This window comes from Acomys minous (assembly GCF_964271855.1).
Source record: "Acomys minous genome assembly, chromosome: 19".
Classification (NCBI taxonomy): domain Eukaryota; kingdom Metazoa; phylum Chordata; class Mammalia; order Rodentia; family Muridae; genus Acomys; species Acomys minous.
In genome coordinates, this window is record NC_140499.1 from 43,611,762 (window position 1) to 43,630,849 (window position 19,088).

Genomic DNA, 19,088 nt, shown 5'->3' on the forward strand with positions numbered 1-19,088 from the left:
TAAAGCAGTAATAGCTGTCAGAAGCCACTGTGGCTCTAACAGCTCCTCGTAAAGCAGAGAAGAAAATTCACCAGACTCTGTGCTAGGTCACGAGGGCTGCAGCTTTCCTTTCATCTCCTAAGCCACCAGCAGCAGGAGGTGTGTGGCAGTGCGTGCTGGGTGTTCCAGATGTATGATTTAGAACATTGTTACTGGGGAGAGCTGCTGGATTTCTCTTTAATGCATAATAATTTTTTTAAATACATTTTATCATGCTTCCGGGGACAGCCAGTAGGGGGCTCTAGCACCTGTTTACAATATGGGCCACCAAGGCAGAGGACCTAGGTCCAAATTCCTGCGGACTACTGCCTAGCTACCATGCCTTGGCAGGGTTATTTAACATCCGTGGGTGCCTGTCCCCTCCTCAGCTATAAAATGCAGCTGACAATACTACTTACTCCTTATGGTTCCTGAAAGGATTAAAGATACAGGAGGCATGTGTAAGGTGCCTGACCCCAGGAAAGCACAACTGTTGTGTTTGTTTGGTTACACGTTATGTAAGAAGATGTGTGCGTCCTTCATTTCTACCAACCTCCTCCGTCCAGATTTAGGAGAGTATATAGCCTTGACCTTTGTGATTGCTCTGCATCGTGATCACAGCCCTAGCCAGCTCTCAGTGGCCACCGCTGCCACACAATCCAGACAAACACACCAGGACACTTCCATCTGGAATGAGGGTCCCAGGGGTCTGGGCCGGAGTAAGACAGGGAGACCGCAGCAAAGGGAGGACGCCCTTGCAAATGTAGCCCACAAGATGAAACATGCCACTGTGATACCTTTACAAAAGGGCTATTCATCCCCCTTGGGAAGGGAGAGGACTTGCTGGGAGGAGAATGGAATAAAAGGACTTAGATTTCCATCTGGGCTGCAAGAAGAAAATATTTGCTTGATAGAAACAGGCCTAGCACAAACCACACCGAGACGTCTATATCACAAGTCCGACACAAACCGAACTTAAAACTATTTATGGAGAGAAATAAAGGTGAGCCTGTCAGCAGAGGTTGAGATGCCAAACAAGGGGTACACTGAGTGGTGTTTTGCTTCAGAGCTGTTCCTAACAATGTTGCAGTTGCTCGGGAGTGCGTACTGGAAAGTTGATTGACTAGCGCCTTTGCGATTTTCTGTGTGAGCGTGTCAAGAGGTAAGGCCTGTTGCTAAATGGAAGTTCCCCTGTGGCTGGCTCCTCCTGCAAACTATTGTTTTGAAGTAACGGCATGTTTTATTTCACTTATGGGAGTATTCATTTGATGTGTGTGCGTATGCTTGCGCATGTGCCCGTGAACTTCTGTTTGCCTGCTTCTTTGAGCCAAGCATCCTCCAGCTGTGGACCTTTCCCCTGGCTGCGTAGAAAGCCTGTAAACAAAACCAGAAGCCATGGGAAAAGGGTAAAGAGAGCAACAGGAAAAGAAAGCACGCTTTCTGTGAAAAAGCCCGCCACTGGCTGAATCTTAAAGAAAAGTTGATGGATCCCTTTCTCTCTTGCCTATATTGCTAGAACAAAGCCGTGCTCCTGGGGGGAAGAGGGTTTCTCTGGTTGGAATCCGTTTCAGTCTTGGGCTAGGGGCTCCTTCCAGATGGTGAAGCTTTTACATCTTGTTTTAAGAAATGACTTGGAAAAACAAAGAAATAACGTGGTTCCCATTGGCTATGGGAAAAAGAAAACTGGTGAGCATCTGTCTCACAGATCACCTTAAATGATAGTTTTCATTCTGTGTAGGGCACCCGACTCAGCTCACAGTAGGATCTCTTGGGCTGCAAGTTTGTTTTGTTTTTTTTTTTTTCAGTCTATTTTTATCCTGCCGTCTACTGGCTTCAGAGTAAGTTCCTTGCCCCACCAAGCTCCAGTTCACATTGGGCCCAGAACTGGGGTCGGGTCAGCTGGCTGACCGTAGTTCCCCCCTTGTTCCTTTTTTTGGGGGGGGGGGAGCAGGAAAGGTGCTGTGGAGAAGAATCTGGACCAGATCATTCAGGGAAGGTGACAGCAGATGGTGGGGAGGCTGGACTCTCTCGACAAGCCGATTGTCAGGAACGGAGTGCGCTTTGCAGCAGGCAGCTGCCCAGTGCCCGGGAGAAAGGAGCCAGCCAGGCAGGCCAAGGCGGGGCAGTGTCTGAGGCAGAAGGGGGCAAGGACACTACAGCCAGGCACAGGCACTTGGCTGGCTCTCCATGCCAGCATGAGTGGTAACCAAGGCACTGGGCAGTTGGCACTTCAGCCTGTCAGAATTCATGGGAGATTGTTCCTTAAGTGAAATTCTAAAGAGTCTAAAGGATGAATTTGGACAGTGTTGGAATGGATGACATCACCAGTCAAGAATCCCCATTGGATTTGGAGGGGAATTATAAAAAGGTAAGGGGGGGGGAGCTCTTTTTGTTTATAAACAATTGGACCTTTTTTTTTTTTTCTAAATGGGAAGAAGGCTGCCCATGAGAAAGGTTGCCAAATTCCACACACAGTGGTCATTGCTGTTAGAGAGTGAAGAAAAACTAAATGCACAGAATTACCCACAGTAAGGGCAGACAGCCCCGGGTCCTCCCAGCTTACAGACATTAATACAGCAACAACTTAGCCATTCGTATAGTGGGCTAAAGTTGAGGGCGGTTCTATTGTATACTACTTCATTGCTAAGCAGCGGTGTGCAAAGGGATTTTTTTTTCTAATTATTGGCATATTTTAACAGTCCAGTGGAAATTATTACTTGGTAGGCCTAACGGATCTAAGTTTGTTGTTTTAGCATTGAAAAAAAAATAAGAAAAGTTTTACAGAAAAGTTTGGGGTCTGAAAATATGGATACAGTGTCTGTTAATTCTCTTCTTGGATTTTCTTCTGAAAGTCAGAAATCATATTTTGGGAATGTTTTGTGTGGTAATTATCTAGTAATAACAGGCCCAAGTAAAAATAGCTTTAGTTATATGGGTGAGGTCATGAAATCCAACCACAAGTATATGCTTGTCTGTCCACAGAAGCCTAAACACACACTGCCGTCCCTCTCCTATTATCTGACAAAAGTCAAGTGTAGTGTTTAGCTGGCCAACATGAAGAATAGCCTCCCTCCATTGTGGGCCTGGAAACAAAGGGTTACTTTTCTTCAGAAGTAAATATCAGTGAATATACCCCATTAGCATAGTAAAACTTGCTGGTTTTTAAAAACATTGGTTGATCAAAGAGGTCATTAGTGTTTTTGCCCCGAGTGACATTTAGGAGGAAGGTTCTAGCATGCACATTCCTCAAATATAGTCAATGGTGACAGACATCTGCATCTCAATTCAGAGGCTCTTCAAAGTACTTATTTTTTTCAATTATTTAATAATAATTTGTATTATTTCATTTAGTGCATATTATTTAATAATAATCTTTTTTTCCAGTGGGTAAAACTGAAATGTGCAGGAGGTTTTAGTGACCAGGGCCATGTTACCCTGTGTATTTTTTTTTTTAATAATCTCTTTTGATCTGCACAAGGGACTAAGTGCTCAATGCGGTGAGTCTGTGTCCTGAAACCCCAGCTGTCCACCCTTCCCCCACTCGGCGGAAGCTGATATACAAAAGTCACTTGGGACACTCTGCCATCAGTCAGATCACTTATCCAACCTTGCAGAGCAAGGGTGTAGTTCTCTTGTGTCCTGTTTTCAGTGCCAAAGAACTGGTTTTCTTTCTCAATTCTTTTTTTTTTTTTTTTTAAGGCCAGATCAGTTCACACTGAGGGAAAAAAAATGAAAAGCATACCGCTGTTAATTCGCTAACAATAAAATCATGATCACTGTCGCTTGGATCCTACCTAGAAGCAGGGAGGAGACCAGGTGCCCAGAATAAGGGAGCTGTGCCACACTGGCAATCCAAGACAGGGATGGCCAAAGCTACAGATATGCAGGGCTCAGGGAGCTTTAAGGCACCACCTTCAACAATGACAGCTACTGTAGCCCACCATGAAGCACAGGCAAGGGAAGGCCCTGTGTGATTTCAGGAGAAACAGTACCTAACGCAGCAAGCAAACGACCTATTAGTCGAGTTTCTAGACATGAGGGGTGTTCGCAGGTCAGTATAGTGTTCAGGCCTGTAAACATACAAATTTGCTCCCTGCCATACCTGTTCTTGGTTACCTTCCTTAGGCAAGTGCCTTGATGGTCTATGCAATGTTGTTTAGACCTGTGGTCACTGTGAGGGCTTCATTATATTTGGGGGGGGGGGGGGAATGCCATTTAGTTATGAGCTTCTAGTGAAATAGAACAACAGGCTTTTTTCAGAGTGAAGAAAATGAGGAAAACAATTCTTAGTATAAAAACCACTTTACCTAATTAGGATCTTCCTTTTCAAAGTTTTTTTTTGCCCCATAATGTTTTTGGACTTTGGCTGATTCCGTAGTAAGTACTCCTCAGGCATTTTGTTCTTGCATCCATCAGTTACATGCACTGGGGCCTGTGCCTCTGGTACACATTTATTTTATTCCAAAATTACATTGATTGACCATCATAAATATAAACGTTTAAATGTGTACAAATAGCTAATGGAGAGAATAAAATGCTTATAAATAAAAGGAAAAGTTTTAATGAAACCTTCTTCCCTGTGAACGCTCCCCTCATTGAGGGCCATCATTGAGGTCCACCATCAAAAATGGCTGGAAAAAAAAATCAGTGTTTGCTGCCCAGATGCCACACAATTCCCTGAGTGGGTCACATTAATAAATACCACATGTGTATAGGGATTGTTTTACAGGGCTGTTTTAAAGTCAGACAAACAGCCTTCAGGGGGGGAAAGGTCACTTTCTGATGACTAAAATTAGATTCACCAAGGCAGACAAAAGGGAAAGATTATGCATCTGTCCTTTTTCCTTGGGGAAAGCCTTGCCTGTAGGAGGGATGTTTTATTAAGAACCCAGCTTATTCAATAACAAGGGTAAGACCAAACCAAATAGAGAGCCGATCCTAGCACCCAGGAGGAGAAGCAGAGGCTTAGCCATGTGCAAGGGATGTGTGCTTAGACCACCCCCCACACCTTGCCTGCTCCACTGTGGCCACTTTTGAGTCTCTGCTCAAGAATCCAACAGAGGCTGCAGAGACAGCTCAGCGGCTAACAGAGCATGCTGCTCTTCACAAGACCCACCCCGCTTTGGCTCCCAGCACCCACAGGGCAGCTCACAACTACCTGTAAATCCCATCTCAAAGGGTCCAACACTCCCTCCTGGCCTCCTCAGACACCAGACATACATACATGTGGCACACATAGACCTGTACAAGTGAACACTCAAACTCATTTTAAAAAATAGTAATTTTTTTTTTTTTAAGAAAGAAGAACCACACAGCATGTGTCAGGCAGGACAAGGAGGCCTTCAGCGTATGTTCACCATCTTTTTCCCTCCTCTGTCATTTGCCAGTAGCCTTGCTCATTGCTGTCACACTGCACCAGGATCATGGATGGCAGGCCGAGTCTTCCCTCTGGGAGCTTAGGATCCAGGTGGGGAGGCACAGAAAAATAAGCTACATGAATAGGTGCTGCCCCCCTCTTTGTGGACCTCCCACATTTTTACCCAAGGCTGTACCAGGGTAGAGGCTATCCACAGGCACATTAGCAGGCGGAGAAAAGAAGTCATGAGTATTTGGCTTAGCACACAGCCTAAGACTGGCTCCAGCTCTGTCCCCGAGGAAGCTTAGGAGGGCTGCGCTTGGCTTCTGTTCCCGGGCCGCTTTGCGCAGAATAAGGGAAGCCATGAAGTCTCGAGACCTGGCAGGCTCAGCTTTGTCCCACAGAGGTGCCTGTCCCCAAGTGTCTTCCATCTAATTACAGTGAAAGACTAGGGAGGACCCCATGGGGGGGGGGTGGGTAGTGGAGGTGGGGGGGGAAGGCTGGAAGGAAAAATATTTAAAGTGAAGCCACAGCTGCGCCTCATGTTTTTTTTAAAAGGTGAATGGAAATGACTGCCTGAGATAAACTGCAATAAACAGGAGCACGGAATGCCAGCTGCCATTCCTGACAAGCTCTGCCCTCCCCACACAATTACTGAGGCAAAGCCGCTGCCGACCTCCATTAACCCTCACATCTCCCTGCCTCAGAGGCATGAATACGCATGAAGAACCATGTTAGTTACCCAAGCCTCCACCCTGTGTACCATGTGTCTGGAGTCTCTGTGTGTGTGTGTGTGTGTGTGTGTGTGTGTGTGTGTGTGTGTGTGTCCTGCCCCTCCTCCCCATCCCTCTCTTCGCTCACCCTTCATCCCATCACTCAGGGGAAATCCTTTCCAGTTCTGGGGGCAGGCTCGCCCTTTCTTTCAGAGCAAGGAATGAGATGTTCTCAATGCGAAGCCCTGAGCTTACAGTCCTGGATTTTTTTGCATTGTGTCATGCAGTTGCCACACCTCAGTCAGCCATTGTGGTCAGGGAATAAGCTGTTTCTAGAACGGTCAGTGAAACACTGAGCACGTTGGGTTTCTTCTTGTTCATCAAACCACCTGCAACCCCTTTCTTGCCGTGGCTTCCTCCTTCTCTACTTAGGAATTCCTTGAGGTCTCTAGCTCTTTCTTTCAGGGGTTTAGCGTGGCACTTTGTGAAAACGGAAATACAATTCTCACATGTCAAATCCTCCATCTTAACATTCCTTTTAATCCCAGCGTTTAGAAGACAGACAGGCAGATCTCTATGAGTTCAAGTTCAAATCCGGTGTGGTCTACATAGCAAGTCTCAGGCCGCCCAAGGCTACATAGTGAGACATTGTCAAAATAACAACAAACAAAACAAAAATCCACCTTTAAAAAAAATGGTTTTTAGTATACTCGCAAGCTTGTGCAGACCACTATCTGGTTCGAGAATATTGGACTTCGCCCAAAAGGAACCTGGGACCATTAGCAATCACTTCACACTCTTTGTCCACTTAGCCTTTGACAGCTACTTTGTGCTGTATGGATTTACCTGTCCCACATATTTCTAGCACTCGAAATTTTCTTTTATTTTCTACATTCCCCATCTTGCCCATTCTCCCTTTTAATGTCAACACCAGCTACCATTAATAATAAGCCGTCAGCCATCATTTTCCCTCTGCATCAGACAGCACGGAGAGCCCTTCCAATATTAATTGTTAAACAACGTGAGAAGTAGATGTTGTCTCTTTTTAAAAAACGAAACACAGAACCTGAGACTGAAAGAGTTTCCGTAACTTGCAGGAGCATCAGCCTCCACCCTAGTCTCCTCTGGCTCAGCTCCTGCCCCCGCCCCCTCGTCAGATCGTCCATCTGTCTCCCACTCTCCCAGATCCTAAGTCCATCCTGCTAGTGGGTTGAAGACACCCAATCCCTGGCACCTGGCCAGGGCCGTTTCATAACTAGGCAGTGTTTGGGACTGTTGTGTTCCTGACAGTGACACTGAATGGCTGCAAGATAGGCTTACAGGCTTCTAAACTGGCACCTGTTAAAAATAGGGTGGCCAGATAACGCTACCCTGCACAGAAGTCACTTGTGCAAGCCATCCTTTGAGAACTAGAGATGAGCGCAGGCTGTTCCCAACAGCTTCTTGTTGGGATAGGCTGCTCAGAGGGTGGAAAGCCAACCACATCCTGTTAGGGTTTTGTTTAAAGGCTTCTAGCAGTCAGTCTTGATAGTTGCACTTTCCCCCCATGACCAAAGTTCAACATTCTAAGTGACAACGGAGCTAAACCTGGGTCTTGTTAAACACCTTAGCTCTAGTCCTTAAGAATCAGAATGCTCTGGTATTAGGCCCTTGTATAGCGACACTCGTTCCCCCATAGTATAAGAAGGCTGACAGTCAACAGCACTGTTCAAACCCCCTTCGCAGTGAACTAATGTGAAGACATCATCCTAGGAACTAGCAACCCATTACTTTTTGATGTCAGCCATTCTCAGGGGAAACACGGACTTCACCCCATGACACCCCTCCTGAGTAACAAGTGCTCAGAATAACAAGCTTTCCCAAGTAGTGGTCCTGAAGGCTCAAAGGCAACTCAAGAAACCCGGGTCTGGCATTTCATGATAGCCTTTTTGTAAGAATGTTTTGTGTAAGTGTGTGAGATGGAAAATGTCGGAAATACTAAATGAAGAAGAAAGTGTCCAGGCTTAGTATCCATTCAACCATACAGGGGGAAGACGAAATAGCCACTCATAATCTAAAAGTACGTCCCAGGGAATAAAATAATATGCAAAAATGTGAAATAACCTGAAGTATACAAGCACTTATGCACTTGACATGCAAGCATAGTCTATTTCTCTTCTCATAAAACTCTATTTCCCTATTCTGTTCTTGTTACAAACCATGGTTTATCTCAGTAAGAAAATAATTAAGGAGTTATCATCAATATATCTGATCCTTCTTTTTACTGTTTAACTTAAAAGAAAGTCAATGAAATTTGCCACCAAAGAAATACATCCCGTGCGTCTGCTGCCTGACGTTTAAAAGCCTCAGCCTCGCCCACACTGGAGAGCTGCCTACAATTATTATAGCCCAGCTGATGTCCAAGCAAAGGAGAGAAACAAGAAGTGACCACCATTTCCTAAAGGAAGAGCACATTCCCACAGGGAACTTCAGACTCCCAGTCAGGTTCCCTGGTGGATGCTGCTAATGGTGATGAAACAGGCATCACTAGGTGATAGAGTGCACTGAGTCAAGATCATTAATTGCTGCAAAACAGGCATCCTCACAGGGCCTTGAGGGAGGCCAGACCGCTGTGCAGATCACACACCCCTGGCTGCATGGGCGGGGCATGCTCCACGGAACAGATGTGAGCGTGGGGGAAGGGGAGTCAACTCCGTGCTTACAACAGCAGCATCTGGAAGCCTGTTAGGCCTGCGCACTCTCAGGCCAGACCTCAAGCACAGAACCCTCCGAGTGCTTTCACAAGCCCTCACGGGTGACGGCCATGCGCATTCAAGTCATCGAGCTCCTGACTCAAATAAATGTGTCACCTGCAGAGAGCAGTTGTGTACACGCGTGTAGCCTCTATTTGGTAAACTGATACCTGAGCAGCTCCTGGAACCCTGGCTTCCCTTGAGTGAGGGAGGACAGTGGCTCCTGAGATGATGCAGACAGATAGGCAGGCAGGACAGAGAGACAGACAGACAACAAATTCTATAAACGTTCAAGTCTCCAACATAAAGTAGTGTAGTTTGCGTAGACCCTCATAGACTTTATTTGTCATGCTTGGTACAATATAGATATTATATCGGAATCTTGTGGGTAGACATTGCGTTGTTTAGGGAGCTGCAAGAATGAAGTGTGTGTTCGAGCTTAGTCCAGACAGACTCCATCCGAGCACTTTTCACTCTTGGCTCTTGAGTCTCAGATGGGAAGCTAGTTGATGGGGAAACACATTGCATTTACTTCATTGCCTTTGCAAGCAATTCCTTGAGTTGGTAGCAGCAGAGAAGATGGAGAAAGGGCAGTGAAGGCCCATGAGCAGTCAGTACTCTTAATCACTGAGCCATCTCCAGCACCATTTACACTATTCCCCGGCACTTCTGTGCAATTCTCATCAGTTAGGTCCTGGGATCTTCTAGATAGAGATTCTTTAAATATATGATTCCTTGGTGGAGATCAAGTTCCTGGCGAGCCTTTCTGGCTGGCTTTGGTTATCATGTGCATGAGTTAGGAGGAGGAAGCCCTTGGCATTGTCCTAAACACTGCTGACTTTATAACTAGGCTAAGGGTGTTGTTTCCCAGAGAGTGTTTGGTATGCCTCACAGATGTGTCTCCATGCAAATGGCTATGTGCCTGTTAAATATATTTTGGAAATGTAAGAACTACCCAATCCTTCCCTTGTAAATGTCTGTGCAGATTATTATGTTAAATGGCCAGAACCTACTGTTTCAGAGACACCGTGGTGCTGCCAACAAAGTAACATGGGCCAGAAATGAGCAGGAGAACCTAGCAGAGGATGCAGAAATGAAATAACTGTATTAATATAAGGGATGGGTTTGTCCTGTGTCCTGGAAACAGTGTAGAAAGGACCTGGCGACAGGTAGACTTCAAATAGACACTGTCTACCCAAGCAGAATGTCCTGCTATTTCCTCTAGAAAGTACTTCTCTTACCACAGCTGGGGGATTTCAGGAGAGCGATTTTGCCCTGGGAAAGGAGTGCTGTGTGTGTAGTCTACATGTCCTGTGAGACTCCTGTAGCTTGCACTACACTCTTGATGGCCATTGTATGTTATATCTGTCCAGACACACTATGTGGTGGCAAGGCTTGAAGTCATAGCTAAGGACGAACTGCCTAAGGCTGATTAAGGGTCAATGTCTAAGCACAATTTCACTTCCATCTTGGTTTTGAACAGCTTTTCTATCTTGCGGTCCTGAGCCACTCTCAGTTGCTCTTTGGCTTTTTGCTAGCAGTGTCAATTTTAGACACTTAAATTTGGTTTTATGAGGGTGTTTCCCAAGGCCCTGCTGGCCATAATACCTCCAGACCAGTGTCAGTTTGTGTTAGTCTCTCCCTTTCTCCGGAAGCTTCAACCTAGAGTGTCTTCAGCGTTGGGAGCTGTGAGATGCACTTGCCCTGTGGATAGAATTCCTCAGAGAACAAAAGATCCCTGCTTTGCTAGTAAGTGCAGTTATAGTACTCGAAACACTTGGAATCAGATGTTCCAAAAAGGAAACTGGGCTGTGGTGATGAGGAGAGGGACTGGGAAGATGTTTGTAAGTGTCTGTGTTTACGGTTTCTCGTGATAATATACGCTCTGCATTGTGGTGTTTGCAGAGATCTCTGTTTACGGTTGGTTGCTCTGTGTTAATATGCAGTCTGCAACCCAGAGTTTTCAGCTTTCTGAGGAGGGAGCATTCCATGTCAAAGAAATTGATTCACACCTCTAGTCTCACCGTGTGTCTTCGCCACAGCTCCCATTGGTATCCTTAGCCTGCTCTTCGCCATAGCGCCCATTGGTATTATTAGCCTGCACACTTCTGAGTGTAGAAGAGAAAAAAAGATATCGAACCAGAAGGCATATACTCAAACCCTAGTTTTTCTCCCTAACAAGAGAGTAAACTCCTGTTATCTTCCGTTCCTTATCTTCAAAACAGAAGTTACCGGAACGTCTATCAAGACGTTACCATTTGTCGCTGGCTGTGTGACCACCGGCCATCTGCAAAGAACTCCTGGTTAAGCCATCAGAGATTCGTTTCCAGACTGAACTGAGAGGAGCCAGCATGCACGAAAGCCACCAGCAGCGTGGCAGAGGAAGCAAGCCATCGACCTAACCACAAGCACAGCTAAAAGTCAAAAGGACAGATTCCCCCAATGTAGCAAAATTTAAACTCTCAGATCTCTGTAGAAAGATAACCCTAAGAATAAGTCATTCAGAGGAAAGAAGACACAGTAAAACACCCATTTATTCTCACTGATTAATGGGGGAAAAAACTGAAACGAAGAGAGCCACGACGGCCAGTCGAACTAAAAAAACGACAGCAAGTGCCCCACGTTAGCCGGAATGCCGCAGACGCCGGCTTAGCATTGCTGGTGGGCACGTGAGCTGGAGCAGCTTTTCTGTGGAGCAGTGTGACAAGATTTGTCAAGAGCTTCGACAAACCGTTCACACACAGCTGGTCTGGCAATCCCACTTCCAGGAAATCATCCCTGGGAAGTCATCAGACACGTGGGCAGGGATTTCTGTAGCGATGCTATTTTTAATTTGACTCAACCCCAAATGGCTAACTGTAGAGGGAAACTCCATAGGGTGGGATGATAAGCTATCGCCTGGAAGTGTGTTTTTAAAGAGTGTGAAGTGCTTATATGGGAAATTTTCCATATGTGCACATTGGAAGGAAAAAAAAAAACCTAGGAGGAACTACATCAACTGTTAGCAATGATCGCTCTAAATAACAGGATTGTCGTTAAAGTTTATATTCTCTTTATTTTCCTTAATTTGTCCAGTGGGATCCAGAAAGGGAAACAGAGGAGGAAAATGGTTTTTTAGTGCTCCCCCAATATCTGTAGCATTCTGTCTTCCAGAAAGAACCAGTGTGCTGTGTGGTGTGCTCACACAGTACAGCAGGGATATAGGTGTTGCCCTTCCTTCATCAGAGCCTCTTCTAGGTCCAGCCCAGTGTTGGACCAGCAACGTGCGGACCATTAATCATGAACATGCACCTTATCTCCTGGTTTTTATTTAGAGACTCAGTTCTACTTGGCAGTTTCCTGACCATTGAGGACTTATGGCTGAGACATAGGCTCACTAACTTGAACTGAATTTGTGCTAAATACAGATGGTATGGGGGTTGTGCCTCACAAGGCTGGCCTACATTTTAGAGGGTGGTAGATTTTTGAATGGAGGTGCCAGCACTACAGTTGTGAGTGGCCAGCCAAAGGAAAGGCATTCCTGCTGCTTTCCTCAACAACCTCATAGTGACTTTTTTTTAGCGCTCAGTATTGGAGCAGGGCAATTTTCCCTGTTTAAAATTATATATGTATGTATGCATGTTTGTATGTATAAAAGCAGTCTTTCATTTTGTGGCTGTATTGTATGCATGTGTATACACACATTATCTCCTTGGTATGTACAAAAATGGGGAGGAGGGGGACGGAGACTGGCTATATAGGTAGATATCATTTCTAAAGTGTACATTAGAAGAATGTTTATGGTATTCAAGAATTAAAAAGTGCAGGAGCAGAGGAGAGCAGAGGTGAGCTTCTTTGAATTACAAGTTTTCAAACCTTCTGGAATTAAGTGTCTGGGTCTAGCACCCCAGGTTGTGTACTTTAAGAACCCTAGTTCATTCTAACATAGCTTGCTGAAGCCAGAACATGGAAAGCGCTGTAAAATACTGTGCCGTCACATTTCACTGTGCTGTTCAATAATGATATCCACACTCATCCCGCCCCCCCCCCATAGCTTTTCAGCTCCTGAAATGAGGCCAGATTGACTGAGGAACCAAATTTAAATTTTAATTAACCAGTTGTTAGATTGAAATGCAGACAGCCCCATGTGACCTGAGCGTGGTAGGAGACAGAGCAGTCCTTACTGTCCTGCTTTTCATGTGGGAATGAAGGAAGGCATTTGTCAGCCCATGGATGCACAGCTCAGCTTTCTGATGCAGGAGTGCACAAGGGTGGCTCTAGAACTTTCCATAGGGAGAACACCAGCACCACTAAGTCTTCTGACTGTGCAGGGATGGGAGCAGTCCTCAAGAACCTGCTCAGCACACAAGATGGTCCCACTTGTAACCTTATCATCCCCCCCCCAAAAAAAAGAAACCCAATACTTTCCCAACCCCGGTCTTCTGGTTGTCTTTGTAGTAGTAGTTTTATTTTTAACTAAGGAAATAATTTCCAGTCTCCTCCCCTGTTGTTTAAAGGGCTTAGAAGTTCAGCATGGTGAGTTTTTATGGGGCGTTTAATAGGAAGCTGAGTGTTGTAAACATACCCAAATGATCACAGGATCATAGTTCAAGCCTTTTTACTAGGCATGCTTCGAATCGAAGTATGAGACCGGCGAGGCCAATTGCAATTCTCCAACTATCACAGGCATTATATATTCATGTTCATACATACTCCAGTAATAGGAGGCAAACTCCAAGACAGAGACAGTCAAGCCCAGAAAGACTGTAAGCCCAGTGCAGGCAGACGTGGTGTTGGTCTCATAGGCTCTGTGCCGAACCAAGCTATGACATCAGCCAGCGTACAGAATCCAGCGTGCATAGCTGAGTGCTATGGAGGGTGTGGGCTGAAGGGACAAGCACGGGAGAGAGAAGGAAAGATCTGGGGGGAAGCCTTATCTGGGATTAGAATGGTTGAATTTAGAAGTTGCCGGCGGCCCTGACTAGGTAAGAATGGAACTTGTTACAGACTAGCTCCATCCCGCCCACTGAAGATGGGCTGGCACCATGCCAACCACCTAAACTGGAGATCAAAAAAGGCACCAAAAAAAAAAAAAAACCTGGAATTTGAGCCAGAAGAGACTGATTTCATTTCGGCTTTTAATAACTGAAACATCTCTGGACTTCGGCCTGTTTATTTTCTGTCTAATGTTACGTGCCAGGAAACTTACTTAGCAAGGTGGCTTGCCTACGCTCGCGTTGTGCCTGCCCACTCATTGGCGCTTTCTTTTCTTCCTTGAAAATTTCAGGCACAGAAAAATGAGAGAGAGTCTATCAGACAGAAGTTGGCGCTTGGAAGCTTCTTTGATGATGGCCCAGGAATCTATACCAGCTGCAGCAAAAGCGGGAAGCCAAGCCTTTCCTCAAGGTGAGTACGTGTTAGGGTTGGTTTTTCTGGGATGGACCATGTGGTGCCTGTATGGCTAATAACCAACAGGCTTATGTCCTTGTGCTGGGTAGTTCTGGTTTTTAGGCAGGCCCCTCCCCACTTGGGTGTTGAGCTATTTTCAATGGTGATTTTTGCTATGGCCCCACTGCCCAGCTACGTGAGGTCACATTTTTATATTTCACTTATCTTTGAACAGAACTCTGATCTCACATCCTGATCGGGCCACAAGCCTAAGCAAGTAATGCCTTATACATGGCAGACCACCAGATTTTCCATTAAGCAGCCCCAAAGCACCCAGAAACACCTGGTAATATGCTTAATTGCAATGAATACCAATACGTGAAAAATATGGTTCTCACTTTGATCAATCAGGGTTCATCACTGTTTTTAGACTGCCACGTAGCCTCTCTGGTCTTTATTTTAGGATAGTTGTTCTCAGCCTGAAGGTCACAACCCCTTTTGGGGTCAAATGGCCCTTTCACAGAGGTCACCTATCAGATATCCTGCATATCATATATTGTACATTACAATTCATAACAATAGCAAAATGAGTTATGAAGTAGCAACAAAAATAATTTTATGTGGCTGGAGAAATGGCTTGGAGGTTAAGAGCACTTCCAGAGGTCCTGGGTTCAATTCCCAGCAACCACACGGTGGCTCACAACCGTCTATAATGGGATCTGTTGCCCTCTTCTGGCCTGCAGGTGAACATTGCAGATAGAGCACTCACATTAAATAAATAAATAAATCTCTTTTAAAAAGATATACACACAACACACACAGAGAGGGGGGGGAGAGAGAGAGAGGGAGAGAGAGGGAGAGAGAGAGAGAGAGAGAGAGAGAGAGAGAGAAACATGGCTTTAAAAAATAATAATATGGTTGAGGGTCACCACAGCATGTGGAACTATAGGAAAGAGTCTCAGCATTAGGAGGGTTAAGAACCACTGTTTTAGGAGATTGTTACTTCCTTATAATTATTCATTTCAAGATATTGTTGGTAATTTGCATAGCTTTCCACTCCAAATAAAAGATGTGAAGGGTCCAGTTTTGCCAGGAACACAGAGAAGGCTTTTCAGCCTTCTTCACGTCTGTGTGTCACCTGGAGAATTATCGTGACTCAGTGTGTCGCGGCTGAGCTTGAAGTCCCACATTTCTGTGCCACTCCTAACTGATGTCCATGCCACCATCCCAAGCTACTGAAAGCATATGGAACACTGTTTTCACGGAGAAGGCAGTAGGAGATGTCCCATCAATACCTCTTGTTCCCTCTGCTCTGTCCCCCACTGTGTCTATTTCTCTGTCTTTTGACTCTAAAGCAAACATACCCCACGTCAATACTGCATACACTGACAATGTTAAGCCCACTGCTAGCGACATGCATTCAGTCAATCAGATTGCTACAGTATCTCTGCCTCATGTGAGGTCTCGAATGAGAACTTGATCCCCACCTAATCTTGCCCTATCTGTGATTTTAATAAGCCTTGTCTGGTCCTTAGAGAGCCATGTAAATCAGTGGAGATGGGAGAGCGGACACATGCTCACACCAGTGCATAATTTCAAAGAGTACAGGTGAGTGGGTGCACCACGAGGCAAGCATCAGCTTGCCCATGGACTGTTAAGGCATCGCTTCCTTAGCTGGGTGCCAGCCTCCTCCCACGGTATTCCCCTGAGGAGCTAGAAAGTTAGTCTGCCCACTGACGTCTCACGTCCTGCTATGGCAGGAAGCATTCTGCCCTGGAGACCTGCAGCTTTGTTTTAATCTACTTTGCATTATGTGAATAGCAGTCCGTTCCGTTTTACTTGTCCTTAGTTTTAAAAGCGGGAAGTGAGGAGACTGGATCACTGAGTATGGCCTTACAGATTTCCCTAGTGCTCTCTACTATGTCCCTAAGGAGCCTCATCTGTCTGCTCTTCGGGGTCACTTCCATCTGGTACAAATGGTGAGGCCCTGTTTGTAAACTCATAACCTATGTATTCTTACCAGATGTATTTAATATATGTGTGATAGGCCATGTATTTTGATATGATGTATCTACATATTAATCAAATGCGTGTTTGTGTATTAATTAAATGTATCCATGAAGGTGGCAGTAACCATTCCTTGACCCGCATATCCTGCTGTCTTATAATGTACAGAACTGTGTACTGTAATGTATATACATGCACACTCCCACATCTTGTTCTGCTCTCTAGAATCCATACATTGTAGCTCTTTGGCTGCTGCCTCGGGTATTTACCTACATATCTCTAAAGAAAATGCTTCTAGGACCAAAAAGCAAATTGGAGAGGAGAGGGTTTATTCAGCTTACATGTCCACATTGTTGTCATTACCAAAGGGAGTCAGGACAGGAACTCAAACAGGGCAGGGACCTAGAGCTGGTGCAGAGGCCATGGAGGAGTGCTGCTTACTGCCTTGCTCCCCGTGGCTTCCCAACCTGCTTTCCTGTAGAGCCCAAGACCACCATTCTAGGGATGGCCCCACCCACAATGGGCTGGGCCCTCCCTTACTGGTCACTAGTTGAGAAAATGCCTTCCAGCTGGATCTCATGGAGGCATTTTCTCAATTGAGGCTTCCTCCTCTTTGATGACTATAGCTTGTGTCAAGTTGGCACAGAACCAGCCAGTGCACCCATGTAGCATGTTTCAGTTACTCGAAGCATGTTACTGTTTAACATGAATAGGAAGTGACTCTTTGTACTCTCTGCCCATGCGTGCAATAGTAGTTTATATAGCCATGTTTGTAACGATGGGCTTTGGGATGTTTTGGGATACTCACTGTAGTCATATTGCTGCCCAAACCCTCTTGTCCATGCCTTCTGCATAGGTGGGGAATTTCTCATAGTGAGCACATGAGGGTGGACTTACGGGAAAAAATGCATGAATATTAATGTGTGTACAAGATAATGCCAATCATTTACTGCCACGGTAGCCACCGGATACTCTCCTACTAGCACTCTCTCAGAGATCTTGTGGCTCTGAGACCTTTCAGCACATAGTATTGCCTTTTAAAAACTATTTGTTAATTGAATAGGAATAAGGCAGCATAATGTTGTATTTAACAGTTACATTTCTTCTTCTGTAAAATGCCTATGCCTTATTTCAAATTTCTGGTTTCTTTCCTTCCTTTCTTCTCCTTTCTCTTCTTCCTCTTGTTGTTGTTGTTATATTATATTATTATTATTATTATTATTATTATTATTATTATTATTATTATTAGTGCTTTTCCTTACCAAGGTTATTTAATCATGATTTTATTTCACATTATGAATCCTAAGCACAGAGTGCAAATATCTTTTCCCAGCTTGTAACTTGTTTTTCACTTTCTTATGTGTTTTGTGACCATAAGTCTTGATTTTAATACAGGTAATTCAAAATTTTTTCTGTCCAGTATTGCCTGTAGTTTTGTATAAGAAATGTTTCTTAATTGGGCATGGTGGCACTTGCCTGTCATCTTAGACCTCAGGAGCTGTTGGTAGAAGGATCAAGATCTGAAAGGCGCAGCACTTGGGAGGCAGAGGCAGGTGGATCGCTGTGAGTTCGAGGCCAGCCTGGTCTACAAAGCAAGTCCAGGACAGCCAAGGCTACACAGAGAAACCCTGTCTCAAAAAACAAACAAACAAACAACAACAACAACAAAAAGATCTGAAAGGCTACTGTAATGAGATAGCAAGTTTAAGGCCAACCTGTGCTACATAGAATCTCGTCTCAAAAACCAAGCAAAAACTTTTTCTACCCTATGGTGCAATAGATATTTGCTAGTCTTCCCAAGAGTTCAAAGTGTTGGTTTTTTAGAAGTCTGTAATCAGTCAGTTGGTTTCTTATATGGTATGGAGAGAAGACTGCTTTCTCCTTCCCCTGAATAGCAGCCATTTTATCATGCTGGATGATTAACCCACCCACTCCCCACTCACAGATCTCATAGACCACCCCTCATGCTCGACAATCATGGAAATATTATTTTACTCATTTATTTCATTGTTTATACTCTTGCTCCAAAAAAAATTTTTTTATTATTATAGCTTCAAAATACATCACAATGTTTGGATAGTCAAGTCTCCTTAATCTTCTTGAATCAAAAAATAAAAATAAAAAATAAAAGAAAGAAAGGAAAGCAAAAGAAAATTAGCAGTTTTAATAAAAACAAGAGAATACATCTTGGGTTTTTTTTTCCTCCTTATAAATTTAAATCATCTAATCAGGGGCTAGAGAGATGGCTCAGTGGTTAAGAGCGCCGCCTGCTCTTCCAGAGGTCCTGAGTTCAATTCCCAGCAACCACATGGTAGCTTACAACCATCTATAGTGTGATCTGATGCCCTCTTCTGCAGATAAAGCACTCATATATAATAAATAAATAAATTTTAAATGATCTAATCAAGTTCAGCAAAATACTTTGATAATTTTTTTTAAAGATTCTCATTGAGTCTATGTATAGATCAGTTTAGGAAGAATTACATTTTTATAGTAGAAAAATCTTCTTATCTATGAACATAATCTGTCTTTCCAATGCATTAAGTCTTTTTGAACCTAGGGATATGTGTCTTCCCACTTAGAGATGCTGCAAATGTTTTGATGTACTTATTTATACATACTTCTGGTCTTACACCATTAATTCTCCTTAGTAAAGTCTTCTTAGATGCTGCAGAAGAGAAATGCAACTAACCTCTCACGCTACCTAATCCCCCTTTACCCCCTTCCTGGTCAGGGATCAAGGGAAGTCCTTGTGCATGCTAAGCAGTGCTCTACCACTGTGCCAGGTCACCAGGGGGCCTTGTTCCCACTTTACTATTGCTTCTATCACCTCTGAAATTTCTCATAGTTGTCTGTGGAGTACCAAAGAGTCTTTGGGGATTTTTAAACAATTAT

The 19,088-nt window shown here is 44.5% G+C and overlaps 1 protein-coding gene across 9 annotated transcripts in view; it reads left to right on the top strand.

Moving 5' to 3' along the window:
• LOC311590602 (IQCJ-SCHIP1 readthrough transcript protein) overlaps window positions 1-19,088 on the top strand; it is a 735,649-nt gene that overhangs the window by 691,469 nt on the left and 25,092 nt on the right. For 7 of the 9 annotated variants that reach the window (XM_084769751.1, XM_084769752.1, XM_084769754.1 and 4 more), the window contains one exon: window positions 14,086-14,204. In XM_084769751.1, the coding sequence (XP_084625877.1) occupies window positions 14,086-14,204 (119 nt within the window). Of the gene's footprint in view, window positions 1-1,956; window positions 2,387-14,085; window positions 14,209-19,088 lie in introns of those variants that run through there. The other 2 variants (XM_084769757.1, XM_084769759.1) reach the window with 2 other exon arrangements.